The sequence below is a fragment of the Nomascus leucogenys genome, chromosome 8 (genome assembly GCF_006542625.1).
Source record: "Nomascus leucogenys isolate Asia chromosome 8, Asia_NLE_v1, whole genome shotgun sequence".
Taxonomy (NCBI): Eukaryota; Metazoa; Chordata; class Mammalia; order Primates; family Hylobatidae; genus Nomascus; species Nomascus leucogenys.
Window position 1 is genome coordinate 89,957,891 of NC_044388.1, and position 18,442 is coordinate 89,976,332.

The window sequence follows — 18,442 nt, forward strand, 5'->3', positions numbered from 1 at the left end:
ATGTCCTACCACACACTGAGTGGTGAGGACAAAATGGTTGACTAAGGACGCCTGACCCACATTCACATTCCAGACTTGCCATGCGGTTGGACTGCTCACCTACAAACATTCTCAATTGAATTCCATTCCCTAAAACAGCAAGGCACGTCTCAGGGCATCAGTTTCCCCTGTTGGAAAGTAGATGAGTAATCTCTAGTTAATGGGGATGTTGGATGAGATCAGACACATTTAATGAGCCTTTTAGAGTTGCTGGCACATAATAGTATCTTAATACATACTAGCAGTCGTATATCTATTGTGGCAACTACATGCAATATAAAAACTCTGCTCCCAGGGTCTACTGTATTAAAAAGGCAATAGGCTTAAAGATGACTTTCCCCAAGAGCCTCTTAGAAAGAGAAAATCTCAGTACGTGAAGGTACTCTGAGGTCATCCTGTTCAGCTCCCAGGTGGAGCTTGGATGCCCGGAGTGTTGAACTTCCCACTGAAGGGGTGTGTACCCAGGCCTATCCTCAGGAGAGATGGTAAAGGCAGGTCTTCGTAGAGTCACAGTCTTCTTCAATCAGGAGTAGCATGGAACCCTAGGAAATCACCTCATCCTAATACCTGCCTCTTTAGATGTACAGCATGAGTATTTGAAAGTATAATGAATTTTTCCTCAGAAGTGGTAATAATGGAAAGCGAAGCAGGAAAGAGGAAAGTATCATTCAATTTTGAGCCATCCAGGCCAAGTGCTTTTAGGGATACTGTATATGTGCATGTGGTGTTTGTTTGTGTAAACTTTATGTAAAGTTATATATAGAGAGTTTGATTCTGTTCTTGTCACTTCAGTCAGTTAACCTCTGCTTCTTCCTCTCTGTAACGGAAATCATGACTCCTGCCTTTTGAAGAATTAAATGAAGTAATTGATATAAAAAATCACTAAACAAATGTATGTGGGGGATTGATAGAATATGTTATTCCTGCCTCACTCCAGACTCAGGCTTCCGGGAACCTGAGTCATCTTCTCCTTTAAGGATGCTGTGTAGACACACTCTCTGTGCTGGGCTGTCTGGTGGGCACTGGGGAATCCAGAGGCACAGCCCCTGCCTGGGAAAGATGGATGGTCCAGCTGTGAAGACAGGTCATAAAAAGATGACTGAGTATAGCAGCCGGTTGATCAATATCTTTTGAATGGTCCAGGCAGTAAGTGCTTTAAGAAAACAGGGGAGGGAGATTGCCTCCCCGTGGCCTGGAGGAGGTGGGAGTGGAACCCAAAAGGAAGGGGAAGGGCTCTTTCTTTCTTTGCAGAATGTAGTTAAATGAAGCCTTTAGCAACAACTAGGACAAAGAGGTTCTAGGGGGTGAGTCTGTGTGGGGTAGGAATGCATTTGCCTTTTATGATACTGTCAGCAAACAGCAAAAATGTCCTGCGTGCCTCTGGAGTGTCCTTGAATGTGGAAAGTTCTGGGGCTCTAGGAGTGGGTTTCCCCTAGCCCAGCTGGTGTCATACTTTGGTCCCCAGAGCCTCTGATCATCATCCCTATAGGTCTGGTCAAGGGATGCTTCTAGAGTGTCCACTGGGTGCTTGGGTCTTCTGGGCAGGGGGTTGAGGACAGCATTACCCTTCCACATGATGAGTTTTCCGTACTTTTCTCAGCAACACTGGAGTTATAATATGCTAGAAGGATACTCAAGCAACCTACATGCTGGGGGACTGGGCTGTGTGGCCAGGCATCCATTTCCCAGACTTCCAGAGTTCTTTAAAGTCCAAGCTGTGATTCCACTGGATAGTGCAGAGGATGGTGCAGTTCAAGACAAGACAGTTCTTGCTGATGAGGAGGCTGGAGTCCAAATGGGGGGCTGGACTCAGGTGGACTCTTTGGTTAGCTCTGCAGGGCAGTGTCTTCAGGTGGATCCTGCACTTCTGGAGTTTCCTATCTGAACTGATCTGTTGGTTTGACCTCAGTTCCATGCCTTCCTCTTCCCTGCCGTGCTCTGTATTGCAAGGAATTGCATTTCCTAGGTGCTGTTGCTCTCTGGCCTTCAAAAGTTTAACCAGTAGGATGCTCAGCAGGAAGACTGGAATGTGAAGAGGGAGGGAGAAGCCTGGGGTACTTCTTCTCACCCATTCTCTGCCTCTGGTGGTGTTTTCTGTTTAGCTCCAGCCCTTCCCTCTATGGTCCACTCCCAGTGGGCAGCCCTTTCCATAATTTTACTTCTTGCTGGACAGCCCCAGTTTCTGATAACACCCTTTCATCCCTTTTATCTCTCCGGGGCTATGGGTGGTAGCAGCAGCTCCCTCATATGCTGATATCCCTAGTTTTCTCTCTGTCTCCTGTTTGCCTTCTCTATTCACTCATCACCTGTATTCTCAAATCCTTATATTAAATTGCCTCCATTGAAAGGGCCTAGAGTGACTTCTCCTTTTTTTTTTTTTTTTGTCTATCCTAGACCCTGAAGGCTATTCCCAAATCAGACCCCTTAGAGTGTTTGACTGGCTGTTGCCACCCTGACTCACCCCGTGGAAGTCACTGTAAGCTCATGAGTGCCCTGATGAATTCAAGGTACCAGATTTCCACCCCCACCCCCCGCCCACCGCAAAGAAAACAGAATTGTAGAATAATTTCAAAATAGTCTGGTTGTCTAGATTTCTCAGCAGGCACCCATTGGGATGTGCAGAATTACAATCTTTCATTTCTTCGTGGGCCTCTCATTTTGTAGGAATATGAGTGATTCCTTCCTTTCCAGCTGTGAGAGGAACTATTTTGCGTCTACTATTTTGATTTTGAAAAAAATTCATGCAGTTGTTCTCCCCCTCCCCCTATTTTCCTGGGCTGTTGATCTTGTGATATATTTATAGAGATTGTGGTTGGCTGACCAGGAGTTATTTTGCAATAGGAATTTGTAAGATTTCTACTTTGAGCATGTGTTCCAGACTTTTCTCTCTTAAAAAAAAAAAAAAAAAAAAAATCTTACTTAGAACATCTACTTTGCCCTTCTGTAATTATTTCTCTTTCACAGCAAAAGTAAGCCCTGCACTTTACACATATTTTTTTCTATGTATATTTCTTTTGTCTCTGGTCTTCTTTCATCTTTGATGTCTCTTTTTACTACATATTTTTAAAGCCCTCAGCTTCTTTCTTGTATATGGGAATAGGTTTGCAAATGAAAATGTGGTGACCGGAAGAAGGGTGCTTTGGGGATCAGGAGGCCTCAGTTTCTCTGTCTGTAAAAGAGGAGCATCCCAGCACTTTGGGAGGCCGAAGCGGGTGGATCACCTGAGGTCAGTAGTTCGAGACCAACCTGACCAACATGGTGAAACCCCGTCTCTACTAAATACAAAAAGATAGCTGGGAGTGGTGGCTCACGCCTGTAATCCCAGCTACTCAGGAGGCTGAGGCAGGAGAATCGCTTGAACCTGGGAGGCAGAGGTTGCAGTGAGCCAAAATTGTGCCACTGCACGCCAGCCTGGGCAACAAGAGTGAAACTCTGTCTCAAAAAAAAAAAAAAGAAAAAAAAAAGAGCACTGGACTAGATTAGAGGGGGCAAGCATGCTTCCATCCCCAACTTTGCCATACTCACTGCAGACATTAGTAATCAATCTCAGCACTCTTTCTAACCGAGCTCTGCTGTGACCTCAGAATCTTTCTCAACACATGGTCCCAGGCAGCCACTACTAAGTGATTAGAACAGGCCATTCTTAAACTAGATGAAATGATTGCTTGGACCCCTTTCACCACCCTGGCTCTCTCACTGTTGGAACTACAATTCCTTTATGTTTTAAACCAGTTGACTGACTTTTATGAAGCCCCATCTTGACGTAACACATCCGTAGCCCTAGGTACTATGGAGCCACAGAGAAGCTGAAAACAGCAAGCCACCCTCACGGAACCTACAGTTTGGTGGGGAGCAAGGCTGCAGAGTGGCGATGTTCTTAGGTGTGCTTAGGCACCTTCTTGGTGCTCTAGGAAGTTGTCCTGTGGTCAGGGAAGGCTTCCTTAGAGGTGGTTAGAGTAGGCTGTCATCTAGGCAGTGAGACAGCATTAGCAAGTTTCAGAATTAAAAGGGTCCTCAAAATTCTCTAGTTTATAGCCAGAGAACAGAGGCCCAGAGGAAAAAGAGACTTGCCCAAATTTTAATAAGTGGTAATAATTATAGCTAAAGTTTACTACTAATAAATCATTTTATAAAAAGTAATGATTTATATAGGTAGTACTTTATACTACTTAATAAGTGTCAGACGCTGTTATGAGAGCTTTATGTATTATGAACTGATTTGGTCCTCAGTCACCTTGTGAGGTCAGTACTGTTATCTCCATTTGACAGATGAGGAAACTGAGTCACAGAGGTTAAATGACTTACCCAGTGACACATAGTGTGTAAGTGGTGGAGCCAGGGCTTGAACCCAACCCATCTGCCTGGAGATACTATGCTGGGAACTACCGTGCCAAATAAATCCTGCCAGCCGGAGTGATGAGAATATGTTTGGCTTTTTAAAAAATATATTAATTTTACTTACCACCATCAATGTAATCTTAATGCCATCATCCAGATCTGTGGCTGATGTAGTGTTGTTAGCACTGGCTGAGAATATTACAGACTTTCTATCACTTCATCCACCCAGCAGCCGTGGGATGGGGGGATTTTCATCTCTATTTTACATGAGAGGAAACTAAGGCTGAGAGACAGGATGTGTCGAGCTACTAAGTGGCCCAGGCAGAATTTGAACTCAGGCCTGACTGACTCCAGATGTCAGAGTTGGAATGTTTCTGAGAGGCCGTCAGTCCAGCAACCTCATTGAACAGATGGGTAGTCTGAGGGCCAGAGACTGCCTCTCGAGCAAGTCAGAGGAGGGCCTGGTGCTAACAGGGGTCTCCTAGGGTGTAAAGTTCCTCCTCCCTAGTGAGGCCATCCAGATATGCCAGACATGCCAGCATTACCCTGGCCATATCAAAGGAGGCTGAAGCCTTCGGTTCACTAGAAGAGATTTGAGGACAGCCTCTTCCCCTACTGCCATACATAGAAATACCTAATGGGGTGACTTAAAACCTTGTGCCTGAATTCTAGGTTCACCTAATTTGGAGTTTGCAACCCTTTATATTTATAATAGGTTTTTCTCTCCATGAAGCAAAAAAAGTTTCCTTTTTTTTTTTTTTACCCCCAACCCCCACTTCCTGCTGATCTGAAGTGAATATTTATCACATATTTAATGAGTAATCTGAGTCTCAGCTTGGTGAGTCTGTACCAGGACATGGTTTATGGCTGATCTGGTTTTAACTTGCTCCAGGCGGTTTTCCCTAGAGTTTTCTGTAAAATCATAAACCTGGAGAGAGAATTTTTGTGGAATTCAGTCACATGACTCACTCTTTTGTAAATTGAGAGATTAACTGTGACTGGAAAGAACTGAGATGCATTTCTTTTTTAAAAAAGAAAACAAGCAGAGCAGCATTTATGCACCCAGAGGAGCGTGTCCACGCTGAAAGACAAGGGGGCAAGTCACTCTCTCCAAGGTCACCCCACCAGCCTTGGAGGCAGGATGGCATAGGATTTGAAAATGTGGATTTGGACTTGGAGTATCTGGGTTGGAGTCCTGGCTGAGTCTTTCCCAACCGGTCCCTGGACCCAGCATGCCTCTAAGTCCTCCCCTCCACATGGGGACTGGTGACATCCCCACCTCTTATGGTAGTTGAGAACATTAAATGAGATGATGCATGCTGTACCCTGAGCCAGGGCCGGCACACGGGAGGTGCCCAGTGGATGCTGGCCACTTCTAGATTGCTGGGATTATCTTCATTTGAAGCCCTTTATGCTGAATTGATGATACTAGCTGGCACTACATAGATAGAAAGACCCTGTTCCAAGCACGACTAGCTCTTTTAATCCTCACAATGGCTCCTGTGAGGTGGGCAGTGGGATCTCCCTGTTTTACAGATGAAGGAACAGAGGCACTGAGAGATCATGATGCATCCAGCGTCCCACTCACACGTTTGTGCCAGGCTGATTCCCGTAAACATTACCCTATTGTTGCTGCCGGCTTCTTTCTTCCTGGTGTACTGCTGGAGCCTGTGGGCATTTTGATTGCTGGGAGGGAGACCAGGCTTCGCCTTGCCTTAGCTCAGACCTCAGCAAACCCTCCCTGGACTTTGACATCTGCCCCCTAACTGGCCTTGGTGTCTGTCATCGCCCTAGCCAGCAGCCCGTTGGAGGACAGAATTCTGACCATGTTACTGCCCTGCCTGAAGCCCCTGATGGCATGTGAAGGATATATGGGGGCTCCCTGCTATCCCTGAGAAACTCTTTTGTAAATGTGAAATTTCTTCAATATAAAAAGTGTTTTAGGCCAGGCGCGGTGGCTCACGCCTGTAAATCCCAGCACTTTGGGAGGCCGAGGCAGGCGGATCACCTGAGGTCGGGAGTTCGAGACCAGCCTGACCAACATGGTGAAACCTCGTCTCTACTAAAAATGCAAAATTAGCTGGGCGTCGTGGCGCATGTCTGTAATCCCAGCTACTCAGGAGGCTGAGGCAGGAATTGCTTGAACCTGGAAAGTGGAGGTTGCGGTGAGCCAAGATCGTGCTATTGCACTCCAGCCTGGGCAACAAGAGTGAAACTCCGTCTCAAAAAAAAAAAAAAAAAGTGTTTAAAAAATAAAAACAACACCTCACTGGGCCTGATCTAGGAAAAACCTCACTCTTTTTGAAACAACATTTAGAACACTTTCTGATCCTGCCCAGCTGGGGAAATAGAATGAACACACATTAATCAACCAGAAACTGTTGTAGTACCTGTTGGATTCATGTGCAGACTGAGGGCTCCAGCCATGGTGGCACCTGGTACTCTGGGATGGGAACTAAACTGTGCCTTGGGTGGTGAGTCCCACATAGCCCTGCAGGGGAGGCTGCTGCCTCCACCTCTCCGCAGATTTCCCCCTTTTCCTTTATTTTATTTATTTATTTTTTTGACGAAGTTTTGCTCTTGTTGCCCAGGCTGGAGTGCAATGGTGCAATCTCGGCTCACTGCAACCTCCGCCTCCCGGGTTCAAGCAATTCTCTTGCCTCAGCCTCCTGAGTAGCTGGGATTACAGGAGTCCACCACCATGCCTGGCTAATTTTTTGTATTTTTATTAGAGACAGCATTTCGCCATGTTGGCCAGGCTGGTCTCGAACTCCTGACCTCAGGTAATCCACCCGCCTCGGGCCCCCCAAAGTGCTGGGATTACAGGCATGAGCCACCACGCCCGGCCCCCTTCTCCTTTAAACGTCATGACTCAGGCCTCAGGTTTGGAGGTGAATTCTTGTATTCTTCCATCCCTCCCAGGGGCCCAGGTCTGTGCATGAAGGAAATGAGGCCCTCTGCATATATCTAAGACTGGCAGGGGTTTCTTAACAGCTGCTGCAGTTTATTTAAACAACAAAAACAACAGAAATCTGTGTTCACAGAGCAACTAATATGTGCCGGCGTCTTGCTGGGTGTTTTCCTCACATTATGTCAGTTGATCTGTGCTGCTCCCAGTAGCTCTCAGTCCTGCAGCTTTCTCTCCTCCACCACCTTCCCCAAACCACCATCATCTCTTCCCTGGAAGGGGACAGTGGACTCTGTGCTGGCTACCGCCTCCGGTCTGCATACTGCAGCTCGCAGTTGCTTTTGGGGTGCATATGCCTTCCAAATCTGTCCATAAGCCTCCAGCTCCCTTAGCCTGACTTACAGGACTTACTCATTCCTGACTGTTGACAGTGATGTCAAAGACAACGATGATGATGAAGAAGATTGTATCAGGGTCTGGATCCAATCTGCATGGCTGCCTATCGGAGAGAGGAGAAGAATCCACCTGTACCTGGAAACTCACAAGAAGCAGACAAGACCCACACTGGTTCCATTCCAGGCATGCATGATTTATGTTTTAACACTGGACCTCAGAGAGCCAGGGCTTGGGAAAGACATAAAAGGCATCATAACTGAGAGGCGTAAAGAAAGTGGTCATTTTCCCTGGCTTTTCCTTGTAGTTGGAAACTTGGCCAGTCAATCGCGATGTCTCTGGGGCCTCCTGCGGAGAAGATGCCTAGACCTGGTTTGGGGACGGTCTTCACATTTCTGTTCCATGGAGCATTGTGGCCACTCTGCAGCAAATGAAAAGGGGAAAGATCAAACCATTGTTCCTTCCCTTTCAGAGCTGGAAGCTACCAAGTCCAGAGGGAGGCGTGGGCTCCAGCCTGGGGGTCTAGTCAGGAACTCCTTGTGTGAGCCTGTGCATGTTGGGTGGGTTGGGCCCTTCCTTCATTGGTGAAGCCTTCAGAGAAGGCTGCAACCCAGTGAGGTTCAGGGGCCTGGGTTTCCCAGCTGGGCAAGGTGGCGTCCTTTTCCTCACTGCCCTGCACGAGGTGCATGTCGCTCCCTGCCATCCAGCCTGTGTTAGCTTCACCTGCATCTAGAGTTTTATTCCCCCTGTTGAGTGTGAGCTTTGTGCTCCCTATTCCAGCATCCCTCCTCATAGAAGCTCTTCCCGACCCTGAAGTCTGTTCGATCCTCTTATCAAAGATGCTGATGGAACCCAGACCTTTCCCTTCAGAACACGTATCTCAGGTGGCAATTATAAATTGATTGATTGAAGCCATTAAGTCATCAGTGCCTGTCCCCTTCACCGTTCTTGTTGCTGTTGTGTCCCCAGTAACTATTTTAGTTCCCAGCCCATAGTAGGCATTTACATCATAATACATAGTGATATTTGGGTGAATGAATAAAGAACCAGGTCTGATTCATCTTAGTATCCTCCACCGGCCAAGGCCTTGCCCAGAATCACACATCTAATGGGAACTTCATAAATATTTATGGAAAAATGGCATGAACTTGTGAGTTCCAGTTCTTTCAGGCCAGGGTCTTTGGCAGCCTCTTGCCACTCCTCAAGCTTGGAACCTAGGGCAGTCAGTGGCTTTGAGTTACCATGTTCAGTTGGGAAAGAAAAGACAAAATTAAAAACCAAGTACAATGTGTTAGACACATACCACTGAATATGATCTAAGAGGCAAGGTCTAATTAGAGAATTTATCATATATTTGGTTTCCCAGGAACAGAATCCTCTTTGTAACTTGCAAAGCTCTTTGTAACTTTTTCAGCATTGGCCCTGGCACTTTTAAATGGCGTTTTTTAGGGACACCTGGTGAATAAATGCTGGAGCTGCCTGTGCCTGAGTTGGAGCTCTGTAGCTAGACAGAAAAACAGTTCATCCATATGGTTTGGGGCTAAGTTTTATCCATTGGTTCCATAGGGGAAGGGCCAAGTATATAGAGGAAATGGCTGTGGACTTGGGGTGAGAAGATGTGTGAACCTTGGCCAAGCCATTGGCGGTGGTATGACCTTGGATAAGTCGCTTAGCCCCTCCAGGTGCTTGGTTAATTCTTGGTCACAGAGGGATAGTTAAACCGCAGTGTTTTCCCTGCGTGGTTACTGGGAGGATCTCATTCAGCATAATTATCTGTAAAGTACTGTGCTGATGGTTAGTATTCTCATGTGTGGGAGAGATGCAACTCCATTTTCCTTGGTGCTAAGGCCCATGATTTTTGGAATCTTCCTTGACTCTTTCCTTATCTCATACCCCACATCTAATTTACCAGCACCAACCAGTATATTCAGAACTCAACCTTTCCTCACCCTCTTCAGTCCCTGCCACCATCGTCTTTTCCCTGGACTGCTCTGTAGCCCCGCCAGCCTTCTGTTTCCCCCCTGGCCTCATGGTCTCCTTTCAACACAGCAGCCAGAGTGATCTTTCTAAAATGTAAGTCAAAGTATGTCACTTTGCCAAAAACCTTCTAATGGCTTTCCAGAGTAGAAGCCAAGGCTCTTTGGTGGCCTGCGAGGCTCTGCATGAGCTGACCTCCCATGATCTCTCCTCCTCTTGTCCTTATGTACCCTGCCTCAGGTATCCTGGCATTCTTGCTGTTTGCCAAGCACACCAGGCATGCTCCTGTCCTGGGGTCATTTGCACTGGCATCCACTTTGCCCCAGACACCACATGGCCAACTCTCTCACCTTCTTACAGTGTTCGCCCAATGATGCCTACCCAACCACCCTACTTAAAATTGCAGCCTGTGGCTCCTCCCTTGTCCCCAGCATTCCTGACCACCCTATCCTTCCCTGTTCATGACTCCCCCGCCTCCCTCACACACCATAGAACTGATTATTTTCAAGCATGCTATATGTTTTAGTTATGTATTACGCCTAATGTTAGCGTCTCCCCCCACTTGAATGTAATTGCCACAAGGGTATGGATATATACCAACTGCCTAAAATGATGTCTGGCTTGTAGAAGGAGCTTAGTAAATGTTTGTTGGATGAATGAGTGAATTCTCCTAATTTGAGTCTTCTGCCTCGGTGGGGGAGACAGAAAGTTACATGTTAAGTTTTGGGGATTCACTGGCTTTTGGAAAGGAAATACATATATAAATAAAGCTGGAGTTGTTTCAGACCAACTGTCCTCTAAATATTAGGGGACATAGAATTATCCTCTGGGCAGGTCCTGGGTTGGTGGGTGCTTCTTGCAAGCACAGTGCCCCCTGCAGGCCTCCAGGTAAAATGCACTTGGTTGCACCCACTGCCGAGGCCACATATCCTCCTGCAAGGTTAATTGTACCAGCTGGTCGTTTAAAACAATGTTGATGTTTTTACTAACATATAAAAATATATGAAATATGTATTATGGTGTCATATGTATTTGGTAGTTTGAATGTAACATTCAAATGTATTGGTAAGAATTAGTAAGCTACAAGACTTCAAAGGGCATTTGAGCATGCAGAGAAACTCCCATTTCTTTCTGGGTTCATGTTCATGCTTCCCTTCCATAAGGGTGCAGAGAAGCCTGAAAAATACTGACCACCGGGCATTCAAAATTATCCCCTAGTGGATTTGAGGTCATCCACCCAGAGCCCAGCAGAGTACTTGCCACATAGTAGGTTTTCAAGAACTATCTGCTGAGTGAATAAAGGAATGATTAATTATTTGAGGTCAATTGATATATTTCATTCAAGCATGATTGCCAATGCACCATTCATCTAAGCAACCTCATTGTCAGTATTTTTTGAGAAACAATCATCATTAACAGATTCAACTATATTTGCTGAGTATTTGCCCTGTGCCAGGCCCTGAGCTGGGTGCTGGTGACATGGTCATGTGTGGGATGTGGCCTTTGGAGGAGGGGCAGCACACACCTTGGGGGGTGACAGACGCTTCAGGGACTGCAGCCCCAGTCCCAGTCCCGTAGAGTTGGTTGATGTCTGCGTGTCAGCAGTGTTGGGAAAACAATGAACAGGGACAAATTAAATCTAGCTGGGGGAGGAGGGAGCCATTCAATTCTCTAGAGACCAAGTAATTTTTGAGTTGCAGTGGGGGAGGAAAAGGCAAAATCCTAATTATAGCACTGTGAAAATGTGCTGCGCCCGGTCCACCCTGAACTTGGCTAGCTGAGGCGCCATCTTGGAAATGCCCCCTCCAAGATGGCGGCCCCCCTCTGCCCTCACAGAGCTAGGGGGACTGTGAGGCCCCCACATTTGTGGCAGCACCTCAGCCTCCCCGAGCCTCAGGCTCGGCTCTCTTATCGAAGAAAGGCATTTCATTCTTCGAGATCAGGCAGCCAGGACCTAAGGAGCTGTTTTTCCTCCATTGTGCAAGCATGACAAATCATTAATTTTTGATTGATTTGCTTAGAATTATGGGCGCCCCAGCATTCTTTCCGCCGCTGAACAGCTGTATAACAAATGAATATATCAGTGTGCACAAAAGATTGGAGATCTAAGAGAAGCAATTACATTGGCCACCCTCCCCCACCCTCACCCCTTCCCGGGCAATGAAGGGAGGAAATTTTTACCAGAAATTCCTCAAGTGGCTTAAAAAAAAATGCCATTTTATAATTGAATTAAATCTTTATCTCTTCATCTTTTGCAGCAGGTTTTTCCAAACACACACCGGTTTCCCACGTGCTTGGGTTCTATCCATCCAGTAGGAATCTTTAATAATGAAATTTCAACTTGTGAGAATTAAAACCAAAATGAAAAAAAGGAAAAAAAGAAAAGAGTAAATTCTACCCCTCCTTTTTGCTTTTTTTTTTTTTTTTTTGGTTGCTGCTATTCCTTTAAGATTTTGGAACCGTACCAGTGCACTAAATGTGACCTCCATAACTTTTAAATTAAGAATTTATGCTGGCTTGAAATTTATGAAATATTTCAGCATGAAAGAAAGCCTTTTTCCCTCAGGAAAATTGAGCAATAAATCACAGCACTGTGGATTTACTGCCCTAGAGCCAGCGAGAGATAGGATTTTTTTTTTTTTTTTGCTTCATTCTGAAAAAAAAAAAAAAAAAAATGTAATCATATAAGACAGCTTAGCTGCTATCCTCCCACTCTCTAGAATTTTTAATTTCAGCTGTTTCTGCTTGGATTTATTTCCAATATTCCTGCTCGGCTTTTCAATTTCCTCAGTTATTAAATTTTAATTCAGTGCATTAGCATTTAAATTAAAAAAGGGTTTATTTTATCGAAATCGTTGGCCAGCCCCCATCCCGGAGCACACGAATTGCCTGTTTCTGCCATTTGCACAAAATGTGAAATGCAGCTAATGTCTTACAACTTACATTTGCACAAATTTAGAAATAAAATTTCTGGGTTTGGAATAATATTTTCTTTCCAAGAAAACCCTTAACAAGAGAATGGAAAAGAACAACTTCATATTCATTTGGGAGGAAAGAGGAGGGTTGAATGAAACCAAAAATAGCCTTGCCCAGGTCCTGAGGGGAAACTGGTGAATAAGGAGTGGGTGGGGCTGGGAAGGGGGGACAGGCACCCTTATGTGGGGCTGCAGGGCTTGGATACACCTTCACCCCAGCTTCACGAGAGTAAGAAGGAGGATCTCCCTGGGGTCCTCCTTATTTTATTTGCCATAGAGGAGTCTGGTTTTAAGGTTGGGTCAGCTCAACATGGAGTGGGGGAGACGACCTGATTTAACCTCCTTCCCCCGACCCCATTTTTTACCTGTGGAGAATCTTAGGTCCAGAGAAAGGAACGAGCTTGTCTAAGGTTCAAAATGAGACTCAGATCCAGGGAAACAAGCTACACCCTTAAGGAGCACCCAGTCCAGTGGCAGAAGATGGTGGAACAACAGCAGCTGCAGTGGGAGTTTCCGTTACCTGAGTAATGACTACATATACCAGGGCTGTGCTTAGTACTTTAGTGACATTACTGTCATTCTGACTGCACCATTGGAGAAGGCCTTCGGGCTGTGGTGGTCTGGTGGCCACTCATGAGATGCCAACTTGCAGCGTGGGATTTGGGGAAGACCTTGAGGCAGAAGACCCATGATCTATCCCAGGCTGGCTCTGCGACTTGTTCATCTTATACATATCATTCTGTTTTTCTGTGTCTCAGTTTCCTAGACCCAATAAATAGTGGCCTCTGTAACTATAGGGTTGTCAGTGATTATTTTCATTATTATAGCCAAGCACTCACTAAGTACTTTTACACGCTATTACATGTTTTACCTTATTTAAGCTATCTCGAGTCTCAAGCCAGTCCCGTGTGGTAGGTCCTGTGATGAGCATCTTGCCATTTTGCAGATGAAGAAATCAAGGCCTTGGGAGTACATGTGACTTGCTGAAGATCACAGAGCTAGAAAACGGCAAAACCAGGACTTGAACTCAGACGATCTAACTCTAAACTCTGTTCTCTTAAGCTTCAGTTCAAATTGAGACTCAGGTCAGATTACACACAGTACAGATGAGTTTGTCGTTTAGGTTGAATCATATGAAATTGCTGGTGTTAGAACATTTTGGCCTCGGCACATGGCAACATCAGAGGTTCAGCTTAATCCACTTGGAAGGAACGGCTGTGATGTATTTGTAAGGACAGACCACACCGGCCTGGCGTGTATGGAACTCCACCCTGGGAGTTGGTGCTCCCAACACAGTGGGCTTTGGCTCTATCGTCATGGTGTAGCTGGACTCGGCCAGGCCCACATGCCGTGATTGCCATGTGCTGTGATACTGACACATGTGTCTTGGACATCTCCCACTGAATCCATTGTCCATCCATATCCCAATGAAGCAACTCTCATCTGCCACCATCTGAACATCCCACACCCTGCGCAGGTAGAACTCTCCTCTAGTTGCCCCAGTTTCCCAGCAGCACCACCTGAGTCTCTGCAAAAGTATTTGACAACTCTTTGAATATTTTTAGCACTTTCTCTTTGTTTTATAAAAATGGGTGGAAAACAGAAATGCGTGCAGCTACCAGTAACATGAAGCTTAAGTACCATTCACTCAATAAAAGAGAAACAAAGGTGGAGGTTATTAGGCATGCTGAAAACAGAGACTCTTATCCCACGCTCTGTCACGTGTTTGCTGCACTTGAGCTGGTCAACTCTGTGTGAAATCGTGAAGGAAAAGGACAAAAATGACAACTTTAAAAGTGTGTGTGACAAGCTAAAAATACACGCACAGAATTAAGTCTGAAAGGCGAGAGATCCATTTGGGAGTTCACCATTTTTTTAAGATCTCTGGGGCAGAATTTCCACCCGTACCACTTCTGCTGCTTATGATACAAACATTCAAACAACTTAAGCCTGTTTGCTTCGCGTACAAGTTTTGAGGAATGCAAGATGTCGGAAAGAGGCTGCAATTGATCTGTTCTTTTGCTCCCAGTGAAATGATATGCAAACCGTTTTCTGCTTTCTTGTTTCTTCTGTTGAAATAATATATGGGGAGCTCATTAATTTCTTCCTCCCCAACCTCACATTTCTCCCTCCCTATTCGTCCTTAACCTTTCCCTTTGCCTTATGTGGGAAATAGGAGCTGTTTGATGTCACCCCATTTCCCAATTGGCTCTCCTGAATGTCGGTGGGAAGTAAAATGCTCCAGAACTGAGGATGTTGGACTTTGGAGTGACTCAGACCTGAGCTTATAGCTGTGGGACTTTCGATAAATAAATTCTTTGACCTGTGTTCTTGCCTGTAAAGTGGGGATATTATGGGGTGGAGGGAGGAGGAGCTGTGGTGAGGATTAAATGAGAGAAGGCGTTAATGTCCACATCCTAGCGCCTAATGGGAAGTTCTCCATGGGGAGCAAGTGTGGATGCCCGCTGGGACCAGACAGGGGCTGGGTGATTATAAGGCAAGAGGGGGGGATGGAGGCTGTGGAGAACCAAGTATGTCAGCTCTAGCTGCCTGTCACCATGTAGGACTGGGTATCATGGGGTTATCCAGTTTAATAAGAGAAGGTGGAGGTCTGGCCTTTTTTCAGTGCAATTCTTTTATTTTTATATATTGCCAATTTGTTTGAATCAAAGTCCGTCATCTGATTTTGCCAGTTTGCAACTTCTCGTAAGCACTCATCAAAAGGTGGCTGCTGGTGTTTTATTTCAGGTCCTCAGTCCTTCATGCGCAATCCTGAAATTCAAAAAAACTCGAAAAAGTTTTTATAACTGATGAGGCAGCAGAACTTGACCTGAAGGGAGAAAAGGCTAGTGACAGTCCTGATTATTGTCTTGTTGGCATTTATCGTACGTAGGGTTACCTATGCGTATGTTTTACGATAGAAATATCAATGTGCTTGATTAGCAGGGGCTCTGCCAGGGTTGTTTCAAAATATAAGACATAGGGTGGTACATTACCTTTCTAAAGTTGGAAAAATTCTGAATTTGGAAACACATATGCACCTGAATTTCAGACCTGTATTATCCTATGATTCTTATTAGAAGTGTTTTGACAAAGCTTGGGAATGTATCTTCAGCTGGCAGTGGTGGAGGATCTAGGCATTGTTCCCAGGTCTGCAACCTCTGTCAGCCTCTGCATTGAGGTCCCCCTGAGCACTGGTCTAGGAGTCAGGACCCCTGGAGTTTGTTTTCATGAGACTTCAGGCAGCTCCCTCTGCGCCCAAGGCCCCAGTCTCTGCATCTGAACCAGAATTGTATGATTTCTGAAAATTTCATTTGATCAGCTTTATGTCCCCCTCCCCCCACACCCAAATAAAAGAGATTAAGAACTGGCACTCTCTTGCCTTCTGCTCATAGGGTTGGGAGAAAGAATATTTTAACATAATAGGATTTTTTCCCTCTGGTTGGTAGGAATAAATCTACAGCTACTGTTTTATTGGAAATCCCAGCTGAAAATAAAAATGGTACAATTCAATCTCAGATTTAGCTGGTTACTTACTTTTCACTGAGTCCCCAGGGCAGTGCAGTTGCTGAGTTTGTGTTGGCAGTGGGTGCTCAGTGGGATTTAAAGGGCCAAGCAAATGGGGTTGCGGGGAGGTGTTCTGACTCCCTCTTACCACTGGGCACAAGTTTGTCCAGCCTGGAGGAGCGGGACAGGGGCTTGTGGCCAGCTCACCCCACAGTCTGAAGGCTGGTATTCAGTGGGAGCTTGACGGGGTAGCAGCAGGTCGAATCTACATCTTCTGCCTTGGCTGATGTAGGTGTTTTGGGTTTCTTTTGCAGGCTGACGGAGCCAGTGCAGCCGGAAGGAAAAGCACTGCGAGCAGGTACACTCCCTCTCCCGCCCCCAGCTTGTCCACCCATCGACTCAGGTCTTCATGACTAACAGTTACCACTCTCTGGTCCTCACCTTCCCCCTGAAAGGATGGATGGTCCAGGCCAGCCTTCCTTGGCAAGAAGTATCCAGACTTCCCCAGAGAATGTGAGGTCATGGAAAGCATTTTCCATGTGGGTACCTGTGACCAGAAGCCAAGGATGGTTCATTCCTGAACCGGCCATTGGCCACTCAAGTTGAGAACTTAGGAGTGAAGCATAAGACTAGGCAGAAAGACATGGGCTGGAATTCCATCTGGGCTGCTGCATGGTGAACTCCTGGGGCAGCCAGTCCCATCCTTGTCCAGAATCCATTGGCCTATGTGCTAGTGTCATGTGCTCCTCTCTCTGAACCAGTCATGCCAAAGCAGGGGATGGGATACTCTGATTAGCCAGGGTGGAGAGGGGGTGGCCTGTCCTCACCCTCAAGGATGGCAGGAGAGGGGAGAGGGGTGGTCCCCAATGGAGAACTGGACTGTTTTTACCAAAGAAGGGAGAGATATCAGACAGGCCCAAGCTGTGGACATCATGACAGGTGTCACAGGTAGGTACCTGGTAATGTTAGCACCCATGCTGCCACTGCTGTTGCTGCTGTTATGTTGGGTAGAGCAAGGCTGGAATGGCCACGTGGCCTTTATTTGGGGCTTTGGAGGCAGAAAGAAGGTAAGGGACAGACAAGAGAGATGGCTCCCCAGAACACATACATAAAATCTAGAATTGATCCTAGGGTTACCTGTTAGAGCTGAGGGTCAGATTGTGAATGCCAAGCAGAAGAATTTGCCTGTTAGCCTATGGAACACTAGTTCTTTAAAATGTTAATGGATTTTTTTGTGTGAGGAAAAAAAGCGTTCTTTCTGTGGCCCAGTGAGTTCAGAGGACAGTGGGTTAAACAAAATTAAAAAGGTTTATTTGCTGTGGGACTTTCCAGATCTTTTAATATGCTAATGTGTGTGCTTGAGAAGAGAGAGCCAGAGAGAGAGACAGAGAGAGAGAGAGAATCATGTTTCTCAAACTTCTTAACCATGGGACCCCTTTTTTTGACGTTCATTGCATTGAGCAAGTATTCCTTGGAACGTACTTTGAGAAACCATGAAAAGATATTGACATTCTCTGAGCAGGAGAGTAAGGTGTTAGGCTTGGTGTTTCAGGAATACCACCCTGGCAGCCATTTGTTGGGTGGATTGGAGGCTAGTAGAATAAAGGCCATTATACCAGGCTGGAGGTTTCTGTAACCCAGAGACCTGTATTGTGTGGCAAATATTTTATGCTTTGCAGGCTGTATGATCTTTGTGGCAGTTTCTCAACTCTGCCAGTATAATGCTGAAGTAGCCATGGCGATACATAAATATGCCCATAAATGGCCATAGTTTGTCAACCCCTAGTCTAAACTGACGCCTACCTGAGAGCCTCTGCAACTGCTGTTCCCTGTGTCTGGAATGTTCTTTCTCTGATCTTCCCATGGTGAATGCCCTTTCATCTTTCAGATCTAGAGTCAGTTCTACCCTCAGGGAAGCTTTCCCTGACCCCCCGTATCAAGGTACCTGTACCCCAGTATGTGGTGTGTGGCCTTCATAGCCTGTTTATGCTCTTTAATTATTTCCTATTCATTATTCATTATTTCCTTTTCATTATTCATTATTTCATTCCCTTCCCTGTGTTCCTTTTTTTCTGTCTTTCTGACAATGCCAGCTCCATAGGCAGAGAACATGTCTGTCTTGTTCACTGATGTGGGCCTGGCCCCTAGCAGGCTCTCAGTACGTGTTTATGGGATGGGCACACTAGATGAGATGGAAGAAGATGTGTGAGTGACGTGGAGAGGAGCAGGTAGAGCTCAGAGACGGTGCACTTGGGCCTGTGGTCATTGGGGGTGACCCATGTAGCCAGCAGCTGCCCAGCATTTT

At 45.9% G+C, this 18,442-nt stretch overlaps 1 protein-coding gene across 4 annotated transcripts in view; it reads left to right on the forward strand.

The window, feature by feature from the left end:
• The window catches only part of ZNF618 (zinc finger protein 618), a 180,608-nt gene that overhangs the window by 76,039 nt on the left and 86,127 nt on the right, over positions 1-18,442 (forward strand). For all 4 annotated transcript variants that reach the window (XM_030817674.1, XM_030817675.1, XM_030817672.1 and 1 more), the window contains exon 2: positions 16,452-16,495. In XM_030817674.1, coding sequence (XP_030673534.1) covers positions 16,452-16,495 — 44 coding nt within the window. The remainder of the gene's footprint in view (positions 1-16,451; positions 16,496-18,442) is intronic.